Raw genomic sequence first — 19,818 nt, 5'->3', positions numbered from 1 at the left:
TTCAGTGCCGAGACAGGGTGTAGAATATCTGTAGAACAGAATTACGGCGTAGAATGGGCATCAGCATTTCAGGGCAATTTAGGTTACTTCAGCATCCTTCTGAGTGAATTCTTAACAAGCACAGACTTGCTTATCTCCTTGGAAAATAATACTTAATTCATCAGCTGTCACAGAGAAGAGAACACACTTTTGGCTGTAGTAATTCCATGCCCTGTTACCAGTGAGGCTGAATAGAAGTGCAGGTTTAGAACTAATCTGTTGGAAGAGCCTGCAGGTTTGTGGGGGGAGAGTTGTTTGTTTATAGTTGCCTCTCATGAGAATTTTAACCCTGGGTCTTCAGGGTTTGTAAAAGGCTACTACTTCCCTTGGACAAAACCAGGGTGCGGAACCTGGAGCTATGTCTGCATGCTCACTTCCGAAGGATATATGTATTGTGGTGGCAGGACGTTAACCTGCTTGTTGTGACCAGTAGGCCTCACGAAGAAAAGTGTTTCCTGTGTCTCTTTGCTGGTGAGCTTTTGGGTTCTAATCTCAGTACCCAAAAACTTGGCTGATCAAATGTCTCCAACACTTTCAAATGCTAGTCTCCTGGTTATTTTATCCTACTTCTATGCTCGTAACCTTGCTCTCCCCTTGGGCCTCTGCTTTGGCTATTTTGCTTTTATAAAACATCTGAAATTGCAACATTCAAACCCCTTACAATCAACAGGTGATCGACATCCCCGGAAACTTGGAAAACATGAGGGCTCGGTATTTGCCTGAAAAACAAAGATTTCACTTGCAAGTTAGCACTGAAAGTTAGCATTAGCATTGCATTCTGTCAGTATGTGTCTCTGGCAGTCCTAATGGAATAGTACCTTATGTCAAGGCCAGTTTTGGATGAAATTATGTGTCAGTGCTTGAAGTCCATCGCATTCATGTATCTGAGATCTCAGAGGTTAAAGGCTGGGAGATTTCCAAACTTGTTTCTGGGGTCTCCTGGATTTCCTCTGTGTTTCTTAGCCCTGCTGCTGAAGGTTTTACAACTCCTGAATGGAGGGTGGGATACAAACACCACTGTTCTTTTATTCAGATCACTGTTGCTTTCACCTTGCAGACTCAGCTGCAGTTTGTGGTAGTTACTTACAGTATCCGTTTCTCTGTGTTTTTCTGTATTTGTGGGAATCTTGTTAGATCTGTATTATATGCTTCCTTGAAGTATAACATTTCCTTCCTGTGTGGTTTAATTCATCATCTGAAACAAGCGAAGACTGACAGGTCTACCTTAAATTGTGCACTCTAAATTTAGCAGCTAGAGACAGAATGATCAGGAAGGGCTAAATTAATATTATGTCAAAAAGGCCTTGGGACAAGGAAAGGAAAAAAGCCAATTTGGAACAGAGGGTCCCCTTTCAAGTCTTTTAGTTCAGAGCAGAATTTAGAGGAACTGCTTTTCAAAAGGAAAAGTTTGAAATGAGCCTGTGTTTTAGGGAACTGGACAATGGGATGTTTCACTGTCATTTATGATCTGACCAACCATCACTTTGAATTACCAGCTGAGGGTTAAAGTGACAAGTAGACAAATTCTAGGCTTGCAGAATATTTCTTATTACTGAGTTTGTATGGGTATTTTAAAGCAATCTACGTATGATCTGTTGTGCATTTATTTTCATGAAATGAATACTGCTTGGGAACTCTGTCCAAGTGTTTTCTGCTTGCTTTTTGCCATGAGGCTATCAGTGGTAAAGGAAGTGATGCCAGACTAGTTATAATATTTCTTTAGGGAGATTTCTTATGTGTTATGAACCTAGCCTGAAGGGACAGAGATGTTAAATTCAATTAGTAATTTTCATGGTAACTTATTTGTGCTAATGTTAAGATGACATTCATATAGTACAAAATATATAAAATAAAATGGAATAAATATTTCTTCTTAATTTTGTCTTTTGCCCCTTGAGAATGCTGTGTTCAAAACAATCTAGGATATAAGAGAAGAGCTTTAGAGCACTATTTCAGGAAGCAAGAGTATATGTTTACGTTTTACCTTTTCTCCCTTTCTCCTTCACCAGTTAGTTTTTAAGCAAAATGTACTATTTTCTCTGGCTTCACTAAACTTTATACTGCAGATAGGGCAGTTTAAAAAAAAAAAAAAATAATAATTTTAAAAAAATAATCCAATAGCTATGCTGCATTGTGGAACTTGTGGGCTCATTTTAGGCCTTCTGTTTGTGTTTCTTGATTCCCCCAGTTCCCAGATGTGCAGTGACTCATCCTACTGAACAATGGGAACAGCATCTCTTATTCCTTCACTTGGTCCCAGTTGGCAAAACTGTTACTCAGAGGATATGTATTGCAGAGGGAGAAGTGATTAGCAGTGAGAGAATGAATCATCCAAGCGTTTGTGGTAACTCTTGTGTGGTGAGCAAGAAGTTAAGGAAGGCTTATGGTCTATACTGTGCTCTTGTGTACTAAAAAGGAGTCTCTGAATTATATAAAATTCATAACTCAGAGGTCATTCTCCCTCTGCCCACCACTGTCCTGGAAAACACAGGGCATGGATGGGAGACAGCATTTTGACATCTTGATTTATTATCAAGGAGAAAAAAAAAATAGCTAGCTGGTCTGTATCAAAAGCAAAATAGATGAGGATCATCTCGGACTTTCTTGACAGAACTTTTGAAATGCGAAATAGACTGTCTGTTAAAAAAGTCTGTACGGATATGTTTCACTGGCACACTCTGCTGTGACTGACAGAATGGTGCTTTGTATCCAAGTACTGTGTTGGCTGAAATGAAATAATGTCTTTTAGATTTTAAGAAAATTATTTATGAATATTGTTAGAATTTTTTAAAGGAAATAGTGTACTAACAGGGAAATACAAGAAGATTTGAGTCTTTTTAAATCTGAAAAGACAGAAGCCCGCAATCTTCTATGAACATAGTTGATCTGGGGAAGTTTCTCGAGCTGCCACAGTTTTTCTTGACACACCAGCCTGTAAAAGATTGACACATCTGACCTGGACCTTTTTTGTTTGTTTTTTAAGTGAACACACAATGATGTGATTATCTTTAGGTATTTATATATAGTATAATTAGTATAAATAGCTTTGATGGCTTCTGTTTCTATTTTGCTGCTTGCAAGCATAGTTCAAAATAGATTGCAATGTTCAAAAGACTACTTAATTTTTTTCAGTAGAACATTAAAATATTAAGATTGGAGTTGTCAGTCTGTGTAAAGATATTTTTAGTATCTGATGAATCAATTGCAAATATTAGTTGCCACTTCTGTAGGGTGCCATGCTAGTGAACTGGAAATAACTGGCTAAGATCTGGAAAAGGAGAGCATCTGAAGTGCTAAGCCAGCTTTTGAATGTAGTTGAATGGCTAGCTGGCTTTGGAGAAACCCTGAGAATTTGCACTGAAGAAGCCAAACCAGCTTGTTTATGGCCAGTGTCTTCAAGAGGAAAAAAATAGTTCAACATGAGAGGGGCAGCTGATGCTTTTTGATTCTGAAACTGTTTTGCCTTGAATGGAAAACCTACCTCCAACAATTCATAAACTCCTTGTGAGTGTGTATTTTTATATACATACATACGCACACAAGTACATTTGTTTGTATGTGTGTATAATACCCAAAGCATGAGATGACTTTGCATAAATAATAATATATCAATGGAATTCAAAATTGCATTCAAGTGCAGCTTGATAGAAAGTGAAATAAACTTAACTTCTAGATCTAATTAATATTGCTATCTATTTCCCCCAAATGACAAGGAAAAAATTAAAAGCTACATGAATGTTCAGTTAATACAATTGTTCTGCTTAAAAATACTAATACAAAACAGTCCGAACACCTGGAGTTTCCATATTTTACTCATTTAAATAAATTACAATTATTCATCAAGTCGGTTGGTGCTGTCTGCAGTTGTTCTGTGCTGCCTGCTCAATGAACTGAAATACCCCGCACGCTTCCCAGAAGCAACCAACTTTTCTATGAATCAGACTAAGATGTAGAGCAAGGTTACTTAAGTCTTTGGAGCAAGAATTGACTCCACACTTCCATAGGCCATAACACAGGACTTAATCAGGGAATCAACTTTAAGGTAGGGGGTTTTGAGTGTGTGGTGTGGGTTTGGGGTGGGTATTTTGTGGGTTTAGGGTGGTTTTTTTTTTTCCCCCTCCCTTCAGGTTTGTGTGCTTTAATGTTTTGAGCTTTTCTTAACTTCAAACCCTCTAGAGCTTGTCGGGGATTTGTTGTTTTGACTGGAAACAGATATTTTGACTTAAGTACTGGATGTCTTTGAATTCTGTGCTAGGAGAGAATATTCAGACGTCCTCAGATTTGTCAGACCATGCATATGGTGTTCATACCTGTTCCAGCAATCTGACTTGGTTACTCAGCTATCCAAGTGTTCTGCAATTATTGCTTAAAATTTCCCAGAATGAATTATTTGGCTTAATTGCAATATTACAAAGAGCTGTATAAGGAACTGGAGAAGTTTAGTTTCCCTACATCACTGCAAAAATGAACATGTATTTTTTTTCATTAATCAGATTATTTTCTTACCTTCTTATAAATGTGCAAAATGTTAAACTGATTGTGTGGGGCAGGAAACAGGGGAGGCACAAGCTGTAAATCAGGTGAACTTGCTTGTGTGTCCCAGCAGTTTACGTGCGTACAGCTGTTTCCTGCTCTCGGTGTGGGAGGGCATATGGACAAGGCAAGGACTCTTAAAGCAACTGGGCAGAAAGTAGGAACAAGTTGTATCAGAGATAGCCCATTTGCAGTCTTGTTGCACATCTAAAGGCATTGTGTAGGACAAAGCACAATAGAAGGGGTTTGGGTTTCTTTGTAGCTTCAGTGACCTTTTCTTTTTGGGCTCTCCCATCTCCTAAATATGACTAATGCTGTACAGGAAGACCTTTTCTCTTATTCATGCGGTCTATGATATCTCCTCTGATCAAACAGAGTGCCAAAAAATACAGGAAATTACTTTCACCTTATGAAAATTCATGATTGTAAGGAAGCTCTTAGAGCAATTGTTCTTTGGAAACTTCCGCCCAAAAAAGTAATCTTTTCTGCTAGTTATCCACTGTAAATCTTTTGTGATACACGGTAGCTTTTTGCAAATATGCATGTTCTCTCTCCTTTATGAAAAGACACTTCCAGTTTTAAATGTTAGGAAATAATAAATTACAGCTCATTTTTGTCTATGCCTTGTGCTGAAAGTATGTACTTGTGCAGTACACTGAATCCTCTGGTCTCTGGTCTGATTCTTCAAAATGAACTGTTGTGGTGGCATCTGTTTACAGTTGTACTGGAGGGGAATAATTTTATTCTGCCATCTCAAGCCTATGGCGTAGAGGAGAATGTATGGCTTAAGAATTTATATTGCTGTTGGAACCTGAGATGATATTTTGAGAATGTTCTCATTCTGAATTAGTGACCTGGTGAGTGCACCTACTGTCAGTTACCCAGAACTAAAAGTCTACATCTATATGGAAACAGTTTTATTACTTCTAAAAAGTATGTGTAGGGCTTCTTTTATCCACTAATGTGAAGTGGCACTTGATTTGAGTGTGATACATGAGTAAGCTCGTTAAAAAAAGAAAAAAAAATTAAAAAAAAAAAACCAAAACACAAAACGTTTTACACATTGTCACACAAGAATAAATTTTCTTTGTAACATTGCCTGTATTCTTCTCAATGTAAATGCTGAAGGATTTTGTATAAGATCAGCAAATCCATTATTAAAACCCTTGAGCCTAAAAGGGAAACTATCTGTAGAGGAGAAAGTCCAACACAATGTTGGTTTTTTTGGGGTTTTTTTTGACAAGCAAGTCTAGCTTAAATTATCACAAATTGTGGGTGACTTAAAATCTTTGTTTTCTAAAGATACAGTCTAGGATATGCTTTTGTTCACTGTTGTGAATTTTAAACAAAATACATTGGCTTCTAATAAATGTGTTTCACTTTAACTCCCACCCAGTGTCAATTAACTGCATTCATCATACAAGGGGGGAAAAAACCTAATTTTTTAGGCCAAAGCAAAGGACTGACTTTAATAATACTTCCTTTTCATTATAAAGATTTACTGGATAGCTTTGAGAATTTATTCAGATCTCTAATCAACTTTGATTTTTATAGAACTAATAGAGAATTGCTTTCGAAGAAATGCTGCCTTACCTACATGTCGGTAGCGTATTATGGCAGCTCCACTTCGTTATCAGCAGTTTATGTGAATCAAGCTATGCAGTACTTCTATTGTCCCAGCTCCTGAAGCGTATCAGGATGTTGACCCAGCTTCCACATGTGATATTGCTATGTTAGACCTTGGCGCGTGTTGGAAAGTGAAAACACGGTTGGATTTGCTATTCTAGAAACAAGCTTAGTTCCCATCTCTTTTTCCTTTTCCACAGGGTGAATCAGTGAAATACTTCCTGGATAACCTGGATCGGATTGGTCAGCTGGTAAGACATACCTTCTCTTTCTGAACCAAAAGAGCTCAAAGAGATAATGGAAGCCTGGGTGTGCTATGATTAATGCTTTTTGGGTTGTTTTTGTTGTTTTTTATATTTTTTTAATAATAATGCATTAAATAACTTCAAAGTTCTTTACTCTAGAAGTAGTAAACTCCAGCCTTATGAAACTGAACCTCAGTACTTCCTTAATCTTTTTTGACAGACAACAAATATTGTTTATGGAAGTTTTATTTATGCACATATTTTCTTTTATCAGTCCTTCTATGCGGTCTCTGATTCTCACTGACTTTTTGTGATGATCTCATGGCTGGTGCTACTTAAGCTAGCAGAATGAAAAATTACCAAATAAAAAAGATTACTAGCACTTGCAGGATTCAAAATCAGTAACAAAAACATCTGTCAGGAGACTTGGAGGAGAAAGAAGGGAGATGTTTTCCTAAATAGTGATAAGCTTCTGAAGAACAGATCTCTCTACAGTGGTGGGCTGGGCCACAACCCATGGTAGAATATGTTGCTGTACTCGCTGGTCATGGACTGTGAACCTGGAAGAAGATTTCCACTAAAGCTTGCAAGATGTCCTTTGTAAGAATAATGAACTGTGAAAAACTAGATTTCAAAAAAAAAAAAAAAATCCTTTCAGTGATGATTTGGAGATCTGCTTTACTGAACACTACCTAAATGGCAATAACACTGTGGCTACGAACTTCATAATGATAAAATAGACTTCAGCCTGAAAATGGGAGGCTTGAAGGATAAAAATGTAAATGAATGAATCGGTTGTATATTTTTATTCTCATATGTCTCAGGATCTTCTGTAGCTGTTTACCAATAGGTTGAGATAAAAGGTCAACAGTCCATTATTTTAAAGTTGAGTATTCATTCTTGACTTGATAACTGAAAAAACGTGTCTCTCGTTGACACCCCCCCCCCCCCCCGCCTTGCTTCAATATTCTGGCATTAGCTAGCATTTTTGAAGGACTTTTTTGACACTTTTCTCCTTTCTTTTACAGAATTATTTCCCCAGCAAACAAGATATTTTGCTGGCTAGAAAAGCCACCAAGGGGATAGTAGAGCATGATTTCATCATTAAAAAAATACCTTTCAAGATGGTGGATGTAGGTGGACAGAGATCTCAGCGTCAAAAGTGGTTCCAGTGCTTTGATGGAATAACCTCAATTTTGTTTATGGTCTCCTCCAGTGAATACGATCAGGTTCTCATGGAAGACAGGCGCACAAATAGACTTGTGGAGTCCATGAATATCTTTGAGACGATAGTCAATAACAAGCTTTTCTTTAATGTTTCTATTATCCTGTTCCTTAACAAGATGGATCTTCTTGTAGAGAAGGTAAAGACTGTCAGCATTAAGAAATATTTCTCGGACTTCAAAGGTGACCCTCACAGGCTAGAAGATGTTCAACGTTATCTGGTGCAGTGCTTTGACAGAAAGAGGAGAAACCGTAGTAAGCCGCTCTTCCATCACTTCACCACTGCCATAGACACTGAAAACATCCGCTTTGTGTTTCATGCCGTGAAGGACACGATCCTTCAAGAGAACCTGAAGGATATTATGTTGCAGTGAAGGAGCGCAGACCATGTTCTGTTAAAATTTGCCGGAGGGTTAGATCAAAGTTTTTATCCTTTCTTTATGGCCCTTGCATGTGGTATAGGACCCATGCTAATTACTTGGCTCAGGAATGCTGTAAACTAGCCAGTCCAAACAGAGGAGCTATAGGCCGAAGGAGTCAAATGTTGATGTTAGCTACTGAATCATTTGGACTAGAAACACTACTGAAACATGGCCGTTGTAGGTTCTGTACCTAGTTTGGAATGCTGAATAACACAACCACCTTCTGCCTTCTTAGAAACAAGACATCTCTGACAAACCATGTATGGAAGACACGTTGTTTTAAATGAATATGCTCATTTTTCAGAGACACTAATCATACAAACTGCCTTTTTTGTAGTTTGGAGGTGCTGAATCGATCAAACTAATCTAAATGTAATGAGATTGGTAGCTGTATTGGAGAATGTTAATGGAAGTTCCATTCTTAACCATTAGGAATATAACCAGATCTTGTGTGCATGTTCAGCTTTGCCAAGGGTCTGGAATCCACTTACCAAGGTGGATGCACAGCTCTTGTCTGAAGGTTTTGCATGAGTCTCCTCAGGCAAAAATCTAAAACTGTATAAGGAAACGCGTGTTGGAGTAAATTGGATGGGAAGTTAAGGCCTCGCTGATACAGAGAAGGGTTTATTTTGCACTATGTGTGAAGGGTATTACATCATGGGAAAACTGATTTCCTTGGTGAAGCAGCCTGTGCTAGAGCACCTGACCATGTATCTGCACAGTGGGTGCTTGACTGAGATGTACTTCATGGAAATCCAGCGCTGTTCTCACACCCGCACTTGGCAGTATTTGTGAAGGTTCAGTATCTTGTGTGACAGGGCTTTATCTATATTCAAAAGTTTGAAAGCTGATTAAACTCTTAAGCAAAGGTTTTGGTAGTACAGCAGCTGCTTGATTAGTTCCCAACAGCTGACCTTATAGTTCAGTGAACACCCTAGAGATCCCAGTTTTACAGCTGCACTGATGTATTTGGACAGCAAGACCTTGCTGTAAAATTAGCCTTTAATCTGTGTTTTAATGGGATCTTTAGCCTATAGTAATACACATGTAATTCTGAGTACAGTCAAGTTTGGAGTTGCCCATTTTAGGCAATGGTTTCTGTGTAAAATTGCAAGAGGCTACGAATAATGTTAATATGAACTGTTAAATTTCCTAGCTCTCTTAATCCGTGTAACTAACTGTTAGGTGCCTTTTTTGTGTACAGACATATCTGATCTTTTCTACTACAGTGGGGTACATGGACAAACTGAAGATCTGCCTTTTATAGCAACATTGTAGTGCTATCCTTTAGGTAATTTTCAAACATAGTTTACTGTGCAATTTTTGTCATAGTTTTTATCCAAGAATAAAACCTGAAGGGCTGTTTGTACCCATAAAAAGTCAGCAGATTCCCTGGAGTTCTTATCCCCTTTGAGCCTGTAATGGCATCTAAAAACAAGCAACTTCAGCTGGTAATCCCATGGGAAATGTGGTCAAAAAAAGTCCTGTTCCATTGTCCTTTCATGTTAATTTGGATAAAATCTGGAATCTTTCTTCCCCTCTGAAGCTTGCAGATGTTCATATCAGTATTTTTGTGTAGTTTCCTAATGTAGCAGTCTTTTGGCTTTCTTTGTGCAGGCTTCAGAGTGGAAAAGATGTGGTTGTTTTCAGTGCTATGTAACGTGCCCAGTATCGAGGTAAGAAGCAAGTGAAAAGTTGCAGATGGGAAAATCCAACTTAAATTTGAGCAAACTTAAACAAGAATTAGATTCCTTGTAACAAGTCTTATTTTTGCCAGGACCAACTCTGTCTTTTTAAATATTTATTCATTTTTAACCTTGAAGGGGAAAAATGTTATGTGACTAATATTCAGATGGGGGAGACTCTTAAGATTATTACACTTGAAAAGGTAAATGTTTCAACACAGTGTGATGCTAACAGGTTTACTCATCATGTAAGGTTCGTTTCTCTAAGGTAGCCCATTTGTTTCGCTGAAGACTAAGACTGTTTTCAAAGTTTTCAAAAATTCTTGGAGTTCTTGGTAGTGGTTTCCACTTCACACAAGACACTGAGAAAGAAGGCAGTTACGGGCTGACCTGACTTCTCAGTTGACTTGACTTTATTTCCTAGTTTGCTGTGAGCTTTATTCTTTCACTAAATGTTCTAGATGGGTTAATATTATGCTTGTTTTCTCAAATGAGTTAAACATTCCCTTTCAACTGTATTTTTTTCTCAAGAATTACCTCAGTTTTATGTCTGAAGCTACTGTAGTTTTACCTGGGAGGCATTGCATGGAATTTCCTGTTCTGTTTTTCTCTTCATGCTCATCCATGGTTTTGTATCCTTAGTCACCTTGTGGATTTAAAACTCTGAACAGAGCTAATAATGCAAGTTATATTTTAAGTAACTTAATCTGCACTTGGAAAAGAAACAGCATAAAATGTCTCATAGTGAGTTCTCAAGCATTTTTTTGTATGATACGGCAGTTTTGCACACTAAATCAGAGTTTTAGGGAACCAGTTTGATCACCTCAGGCCCATTATCGTCCTTCTTGTTTTTATTGATAAAATGGGTCTAAGCGTGGTGCTGTAGACTGCAGATGAAAATCAGTAGTTTGGCTCTGTAGGCTCCGTATTCTGTTGAACTTTGATAGTGATGGTTCACACCAGGAACCGAAGATCAGAAAACTCTTGCACAAGTCAAGCATTTCTCAAGTTTGCAAAGGATCTGGCCTATGACTAAAAAGGACTTTTTTTTTTAAGTGGCAGCTTTCTCTGCATAATACTCTCCACTTTTTGCTGCAACTTAGGGGTTTTGGGTTTGGGTTTTTTTTCAAGGTAACCTGTAGTATAATAAAGCCAGAAAATCATGTTATGGTAAATCAGCAGAACTTAGGTAGGTTAGGTCGTACAAACATCTTGGGACAGGCTTGGTCGGTTGCTTAGTCCTTTCACAAGAAACAAGTAGAAAACTTTATTTTAAGTGACATCCTGGAGAACTTTGCAGGTAAACACAGCTGGAGAGAACATACTTTTTTGTTAACTTTATAGGCTTATTGTTCATTTGGCTAGTCAGGAAATGGGTCACAGGCAGGATGACAGTCAGATGGAGACCTTGAACTACTACTTTTTTTTTTTTTTTTAAAAAGCAGCTTTTTGCTGTCCCTCTTCTGACACCCACAGGCCGATGACCAGTGATGGGGTGCTGCAAATGGGTTGTCTCTCTCAAGGACAAAGAGAGGAAGTGCTTGCAGTGTGTGCTTGCAGGAGAGACTTACGTAGTCTTGCAGTTTAGAATAACTAACTAAATGGGAGTCATTTATCAAACACTACTTTGTGGTCCTCAGAATAGGCTTTAAGCTAATTCAGATTGCAGTGCTGTCATTCTCTGAACAATTCTGAAATGGCATTATGAGGTGACATTGTGAATTGGAATTAAAAAGGAAGAATAGTTTTCTGTAAGTGACATATTTAATAGGCAGTTGTCACTCTGGAATTAAATAATCTTAATGTTGAAAATGAATTAATATTGATTATGGAATGGAAATTACTGGCCACTCAACATTGCACTACAACTCAAAGATGCTTCCAGTTTGATACAAAGAATTGATCTTGTTTTATTTAGTATGGCAGCACAGATTATTTGACTCATGAACTTGATAATATATTCAGTTTTTAAAAAATGCTACTGTGGAAAACCTAGAACTAGGCATGTTACAAACATGAAGAAGCTCCTGAAGATGACCGTTTATGGGCTTTCTGAGCCAACTAAAGCCTGAACCTCAGCCAAGCAGATAGAGTGGAGGAATTAACAGCAAAAAAAAAAAAAAATAGTGAAATGGAGTAGGAAGAGCTCATCTGTATGTGTCACTGCAAACAAAAATGTAATTCCACTAGGATAGCTAAAGTGGTTTTTGGTATGAAAAATGGTGCATTTGAAAAGTGTGTCCCATCCTGTCCATGTGTCATCCCTGCCATCCCCCCCCCCCCCCCGCCCCGGGTATTCACCAGTCCTGGTTACTGTAATCTGCAAAGAACCGTAGAATTAAAGAAGCTAAAAGAATAGACATGGAACCACCGAAGAAGCTAGCAGCTTTCTTTAGTGACAAACGCCTACATTTCACAGAACATCGTTTTAGAAAACAAGTCTTTTGCTGCCTTTAGATGGCTGTCTTTGTGGATATTCATTTCATGTTTTGGAGTCTTTTCTATGTATGTACCTCTTTAAAAAAAGGAGAAAAAAAAAAAAACCAAACCACAAACATTCTGCTGCCTGGAACTCCAGGATTTCTGTAAAAGGCCCCTCTGATTTTCAAGGAGTGAGTTTTGACACCTGACTTAGCTTTGCTTGTGTCATCCAGTTTTCAGAGTATTTATCAGGTAGGTAGACAATTTGATGCATGCCAGCTTGAGACACAAACACGATATGCAATAACACCTCCATACGCTGCAGCTTGTCATGTACGCCAAACACTGATCTCTCATGATGAGAACTATGTTGATTCCTTTAAGTGCAGTAGTAGCCTCTTTTCTATATCATTTTTCTAGTATAAAATCACACGGTGTAGTCAGGGGTTTTAATATAGCACTGCCAACTCTTTACCTCAGTACACTCTTTACTAATTCTGTAACACAGGTAGTGGTGGGTAGGGTGTTTCAGCAGCAACCATAAAACACCTGTGCCTACTTTTGTAAATGGGTTTTTAACAGATTTCTAGGGAGCATCCATTATGGGACAGGAAGACTGGCATGGTCTGGGCCAGACGTGGGCTGAGTTGATATTGACTCCACACACTTGTAGATGAGGACTGTTTAGCCTAGTGAGGAACTAACTGGCAAGGCAATACAAGACCTAGTGCTTTTTAATATTACCTGTTTTGTGATTAGCTGGGGTGATCTCTGCTTTGTGCTGTGAAGTGGGCACTTCTTTGTTTTAACACTAATCTTTTTTTACATAGATGGAAATGAGTAAAGCCAGGATATTTGGAGCTGAAACTGCTGCTCTGCTAACCAGGTGATGCTATCTCTTTGCTCATCTTGGTGGTTGGACAGTTTAGCTTGATTCTTGACGTTTTTATCTTTCTAATGGCATTTGGAAAGCGGTGTTGAAGCTTGTCTATGTGTCGATTATGCTTGTTTTCTTATTGGGTGGGGAGTATGGAGGTACTAGATTGTCAGTGCTAGTGGTTCTGTGCCTGGCTTGACGAACTGTATCACAACCTAGCTCTTGGCATATGTCCAAAGATCATATCTTCTGTCTGATGTGAAAATATTCATGGTCGGAGAAAAAAAAGAGCAGCACTGACTTCCAAGGTGGGCATTCTGGTAAAAAAGCCAAAGTATGTTGGAAGGGAGCAAGAGAGGGGAGCTATTTTCTAAACAGATCCCAAAAGCTGATGGTGCTTGAAGACTGACTGTATTGAAGTGAAATGCCATCTGCATTGACCCCAAAAGCTTTGAGTGACTCCGGAGAGCTGGTGGCTGTGAATTAACAGCGGCAGGCTGGCAAGGCCGGCCCTGCTGCAGCTGCACACCCTTCCATTGTAAATCTCTCTTCGTCTGTTCATAACTGCGTGCTAAAACTCAATTCCTACAAGAACGTGGTACGCAGATCTCTGGCCAGACAGCGCATCTTACTCCTTTCTAACAGCTACTTAAACTTTCTTCAAGATATCAGAGCATGAGTATTTCAGGGGAATGGCTAGATAACAGACTGTTTCCATTATTTGAATAAAAACTAATACTGATGGAGAGCAAAATTTTTGGATAAGTAGGACAGGAGAAAAAGCATCTTATGAGGGAAGTATCACATTTGGAATAGCACTGCTTCTCTGCTAATACTTCCCGTCAATCTCTTGTGCTGAACTTGTGTGCAGGTGGTTGGGCACAAAAGCTGGGAGAAGATAGCAGGGAGAAGGGGGATGTGGAAGAGAAATGATCTTTTGGTAGTTCACAAGACTTGGAAAGCATGTATGGTGGGCTTAGGTTTGAAAACATGTGTTCAAACTCCTGTTCGCATTGAAGCCATTAACTGTCTTCAGGATGATGAGCGTTTTTCCAGTGAACAGGTTTCGTTATCTGGCATGTGAAATGAGCTTGAATTGATGATACACGTTAAACAGTATTTCTGGAGACTCCACTTAACAGAATGGTTAGTATTTATTGCTCTTGTGATGAGTTGTCTTGTTTATGGAATCAATATGTATGAAAGCAAACTGACAAAACACAAAGTTATCTCGTGACACAATCATGTAGCTAGGAAGCCAATTAATGTTATCTTTTATTCTGCAATTTACTTGCTCTCTGGTGCCTATGCATTGTAACACACATACTATGCAATATCATTCTTTAAACCAGTTCACTGCATTGGGCAAGAAAGGCCTGAGTTTAGCCTTAATTTTCTAACAATTCACAGGAAAGTACTTTAAAAACAGTGACAAACTAAAAGAAGGTGAAAAATGCATGAAGTAAAAGCACAGTTCCAGACTGTTCACATAAGTGTCTTTCTAGCACCAAAACAGCATCCATGATAGAAGCAGCTACTTGCTGTAATAGTTTCAATTTATGAAAACTGTGTACTAGATAAAATTATATTGTGATGTGTAAAAAGTGTATTTTATAGCTTTGGTGACTTAGTTTACTGTTTTGTATATATGAATTTTATAAATCTATTAAAACCTGACTTGTTATACTGTTCTTTATGGGTTTTATCTTTCAACAGTCGAGTGACACTTTTGCTTTATTCAAAAATTTTCTGCAAGAGAGCTGCTTTTTGAAGAAAGTACAGCATGAACTGCATGATACTGCAGCTGTCATGCAATAAAATCTTGTTCTGTAATCTTTGCGTATCTCCTACCTCTCCAGATCTCGTCTGAATCATTCTTCCTGCGCGTGTCCAGGAATTGAAGGCTGGTGAAACATTAGCCTATATAAAACTTCTAACTCATTCACCTGTAGCATTCCAGTAGCTGACTTAGGCCTTAGAAGTGATGGGAAGTGGAGGGGGAGACACAGCTCGAGTTTGTGCTTATGTATTTTAAGCTCAGCAAGAGAAGATAATTAAGCGTGTTGAGTTGGCAACACCTGTCAGATTCCTCTTCTGCTGGGTAGCATCTGATAATAGCCATGGGAACTATACTTGCTGCTTTTCCAGTGCCAGTCCCCTCTGTTGGAGTCACTTACTTGTGTGCCGTGGTATCTTGTATGGCTCTGCGGAACCATTGACCTTTGAACAGTCATCAGAGCGTTGCCATCCTGGCATCAATTCTGCCAGAACTTGAGCTCTGGTTCTTAGGAATGTCGTTAACCTTTCCTTGCTTGTACTTTGAAAGGTCACATCTGGCAGATTTTTGTGGCAAGTCTTAATTGTTTCTTGTGTGAACTGTTAATGCCTAATCAATTACATTGGCAGGTACACAATTTGAAAAACTTCATGGAGCATTGTTTGTCCTTTTTACTAATCATTGAAAATGTTAGGTCCTCAGCTGCATCAAGTTTTTGGGAATAGTTGACTTTTTTTCCCTGGAGGTGCTGAGCACTTTCAGGTGGTAATGTGCATTGTCAGTGTTCAGCATCTCTGAAAATGAGGGCAGATGAATTGCAAATTCAGCCTGTGCTAACAGGAGGTTTCCAGGTGTGATCACGTACTTTCTAATCTGAAAAGCCCTCAGCGACAGCAGCAGCTCCAACTGATCTCTTTTGGTCAGCTTTTACTTTACTGTGAAAGAAAATTACCCCTTTTCTGGGCCAAAATATTCCTGTGAATTACAGCCCTACAAGATAGTATATAGGAAAAGTTTAACAGGTTTCCCACTGGAGCAAGAAAAGGCTCTTTCTGGCCATATCTGCTGGAACACATTGGTGTGGTCACAGGAGCCATGCCAGGCTTTTGAGGCACTTGACCAGCAGCCAGGGAAGGGGGTTGTTTTAAGTTATCACTTTTGTCTGCTCCAAAGCTGGTTGGGGTTTGGTTGGTTTGTTCTGATGGAGTTTCTCTGGTGTTTAAATTGCTGAATTGCCAAAGCTTTAATCAAAATAAGAAATGAGTTGTCACTGGAGTGCCTGCCTGAGCTCAGTCCTTCCCTAGTTGGCAGTTGTGAGCAGGTGCTTAAACTGCACCAGTTTCAGTGGGATTTAAATTTGTATTTGGAACACATGGTGGGAGGCTTGAATTGGGGTATCTTAGTCACACCATTCGTATTTCTGCATCTCAGTCTATCCTACTTCATATGGCAAAGATGTCCCTTTCGTAATTCAACTGCACAGATGTCGCCCCGTAAGAACAGAGGTCGAAGCAGATGGTTCTGCAGGTAAGTTTGTCTGTTCAGCGCCGATGAATGCTAATACCCTTCACAGAGAGACGAAACTCGATTTATTAACATTGAATTCTCTTCCCTGGATCAGCATGGCTACACTAGAGTATCTCTTCTGCAATTTCAATAATCCAACACTCCAAAGATAAAAGGGAAAACATGGCTATTTCCCCAGGGAGAGGCTTCTCTAAAATGCAAAGTAGGCAGGGCTATATAGCTTTGTATTTTTGCTAAAGTGTACAAGGCATAAGGCTTGGGGTGGTTATAGTAATATTTAAGTGTTCATTAAGAGGAATTAAATCCCTGTGATTTCCAGCTCCAGTCTGGTATCTCATTATCCTGTACAGACCTGGGAGGAAGCTCATTCAGTTACTAACAAAAACTACCAAATTTCTTGCTGCTCTCCCCAAGACTGACCAGCATCTTGGGGTGCTGTATGGTGTTAAGGAAGGAGGAGTTATTGGGAACAGTGTTCAGGGATTTTTAGAAAATGTAACTTTCCTTCAAAGCCCCCTCTTTAAACTTTTTTCAACTTTTAAAACTTTTTTTAAATTTTTAAAACTTTTTTTTCTAAACTGGTTTTTTTCAACTTTTAAAACTTTTTTCAACTTTCCTTTAAAGTCTCCTCTTTAAAGCACAGCGGAAAGGGACTTAAGTTAAAAGTACCATTTTTAGGGGAGGGAGGTGGTCATATCCCCTATTAAATCAGAACGTGCTGGATACTGCTAATGAAATGTCTATGGAAGACACTGGTTTCTCCTCTCCCAACTTTGCAAGCTGTTATAGGCAATTTCACCCATAACTAGTGAAGAGTCAGGGGTTTTTTGTTGTTTTCCCTGGACAGTTGCATTGTAGCCCCACTCCCTTCAATTACAGCAACTTCTTGTTTTAACAGTAGGAGTGGCATGTTCTGCCTGTTTATTCTGGGGAGAAGATATTTGTCTTTATGAGCTCGTAAAGCTATTAAAAGACTGTTTTCTGCTCTGTTCAGGAATATAGACTTTAGAAGTTGCTTCAAAACAAGTATCCTTGAACTTGGGGCAGAAAGGGAGTTACTTTGATTGTGGAGGATGCTTTAGGTAGCCACAGGATGGTGTGGTTTGGGAGATGTCCTGAGCCAGATGAATCTAACGTGAATCCATGTTGCACCGTTGCCTGTGGGGATCGTTGCATGAAGGGTAACAGCAACTTCAGGAAGGAGTTACCTCGTTCTGCTGGGGGATCTCCTGAAGGCGGCAGCCAGGTCATGCGCAGAGTTAATTTCTAGACCATCTACCTGTCACAACAAGACACCCACAGGTCACGAGGCAGAGAAATGACAGCGCTGCCTTCCTGGGGGTGCGGAGGGAGGCGGCCAGCCGGAGCCCCAAAGCCGTGCCCAGGGGAGCTCTGAGGCAGGCTGCTGCTACTCTTGCCCTTTGGGACTTCTTTCCCATCTGGGTGCCCAGCACCTTTCGCTGCCTATCTTCCTGCAGAAGGCTCACCAAACTGTGGCTGAAGTGCTGCATAGCGAATACCTAGGTTCTCCTGCCCACTGCCTACTATGCAGTGAAACTCCTGTTCCTGGACCCTTTGTAGCCAACTCTGATCTTGGTTGCTGAGTTGCAAGTAACTTCTGGGTGTGCATTTATATATAGAGTACCCTACTACTTCTTGCTAATGGTCGATCTGCAGCTTGACCTTCTAAAATGACTCCTAAGTATCTCATCTGTATTTCTGTTCCACAGCTTACTCAGCAGGTCGTTAGCTGCAAGTTATGCTGCTGCTCCCACACCCTTCCAAGTAGAAGTATCTCCCCAGAAACCTGCTGCTTAAAACGCAGGAAATCCTATTTAGGGGCTTACCTTCAATTTGTTTTACTTCTAATTCCTCCGTCAGTTGTCTTCTGCCCCTCTACAACTCTGGTAACATGCAGAGAAGAGTAGGAATTGCACCTTTGTGCTTTAGTCCCGGTTATAACCTTGATGTTCTGTGCAACGTTGGCCAGTCATTTTATCCCTCTGTGACCCAGGTTGCCTCCAGTCCTTACACTGGTGTAGACTGTGTAGTGTTAAGTGCAAAGTACTACTTACAGACCCTGGGAACAAAATGTTATGCTGTGCTGTCATATGCAGCAGCAGCACTGGAAACCTCTGCTGATGTGAAGAGTAGCTACCTCCACGGGCATGTCTTTGCATGAACAAAAACTTGCAGTGTAATATTGCATGGACTTTCTCTCCTTCAGCTGCCTAAGGACTTAAAAACGTAACGGCCTCTTTCTGCCTGTCACCGCAAAGTTGCATCTTGCCCATGGACCCTGCTGAGCTGCCCATGCAAGTAGGTGAAGCTCCGAGTTGCCGTGCTCCTTTATTTCTGGAGCACTTCTGGACACGCTGAACTGGTAAGTGGTGGTTCTGTCAGTGGTGGTGTCAAAAATATCTGTTATTGGTAAGCAACAACTCTTCAGCAGAAGTTCGTGCTTTCACAACAGAGCTCACGTGTGTCTATAAGCCAAGTGTCACGTAGGGTGTTGCCCATCTGTGACTTCTGCCAGCAGTTCAAATTGTTTCTGTGCCACCCTTTTTCTCTCTTGTCTTTGGACTTTGATAGCAAGCTGCCTCTTTCCCTTAAGCAATATTGTCATCCTGAGTTCATGGTCTCTTTCTGGAAAGTTTCTGAAGTTCAGCCTAATGATTCAGTACAGCATCAAGTAAGAGCAAACAAGGCTGAACAAAAAGTAATCTCTTGCTTAAAATAGTAAATCTGTTGAGGCAACAACTGAGCACGTGTGGGGCAGTACATGGATTTGTAATTTAAGCAGGATTTGTTTGGAAAATTTCTTCTGCTGGGAAGAATGTCTTGGATGAGAACCCCATCGCCTTTGAGGCTGCCAGGAGAGGGCGGCAGCAGCGGCTCTGCTGCACCGCGCCTGCCCCGAGTCCAGGCGCGCGGCCTGGAAAAAATGTTTCCAGGAATTGCCGTCATCAGTCCTGAAGCCAGAACTCCCTTTTTCTCCCCGCGTGAATCATGCGGATGTGAAGTTGCTTGTGTTTCCGGAATCCAGCTGAATTTATTACGAGATCATCTTTTCTACTCACCTGCCCGAGTAAATCTCAAGCTTTTCTCAAATGTGTTCCATGTCTCCCTTCCCACTCCAAAAATGCATTGCAGGGTTACTGCACGGTTTGAGGCCCTCCAAGTGCACAGGGCAAGCACTCAGGAAAGCCGAAGCTATTGGCTCCTCTGAGGGAAACAGCCTTTCTCTCCTCCCAGCTGCACTGGACCCAGTCCTACCTGCTGATATTTTTTGATGGGAGAAATCTGAAGCGTGGCCGTGTAGCTGTGAGCTGTAGAGAGCGTTATCAGTGCTGAGGTCTGAGTGAATTGGGGATGGAGAGGGTCAGCCTTCCCCCGGCGTCCTGTTGTTACAGAGCTCGGAAACCCGTCAGCCTCTTCAGCT

The 19,818-nt window shown here is 40.1% G+C and overlaps 1 protein-coding gene across 1 annotated transcript in view; it reads left to right on the top strand.

Annotated features, from left to right (window-relative positions):
- The window catches only part of GNA12 (G protein subunit alpha 12), a 44,572-nt gene extending 29,809 nt beyond the window's left edge, over positions 1-14,763 (top strand). The window contains exons 3-4 of the mRNA XM_087731854.1: positions 6,399-6,449; positions 7,472-14,763. Coding sequence (XP_087587980.1) covers positions 6,399-6,449; positions 7,472-8,041 — 621 coding nt within the window. The 3' untranslated portion in view covers positions 8,042-14,763. The remainder of the gene's footprint in view (positions 1-6,398; positions 6,450-7,471) is intronic.
- The last annotated feature ends 5,055 nt before the right edge of the window (positions 14,764-19,818 follow it).

Source organism: Nipponia nippon, unplaced genomic scaffold (assembly GCF_047370975.1).
Source record: "Nipponia nippon isolate SJK-2023a ecotype South Korea unplaced genomic scaffold, ASM4737097v1 scaffold_5, whole genome shotgun sequence".
Taxonomy (NCBI): domain Eukaryota; kingdom Metazoa; phylum Chordata; class Aves; order Pelecaniformes; family Threskiornithidae; genus Nipponia; species Nipponia nippon.
Note: the sequence above shows the minus strand (reverse complement) of the source record. Positions and strands in the feature narration are given on the sequence as shown.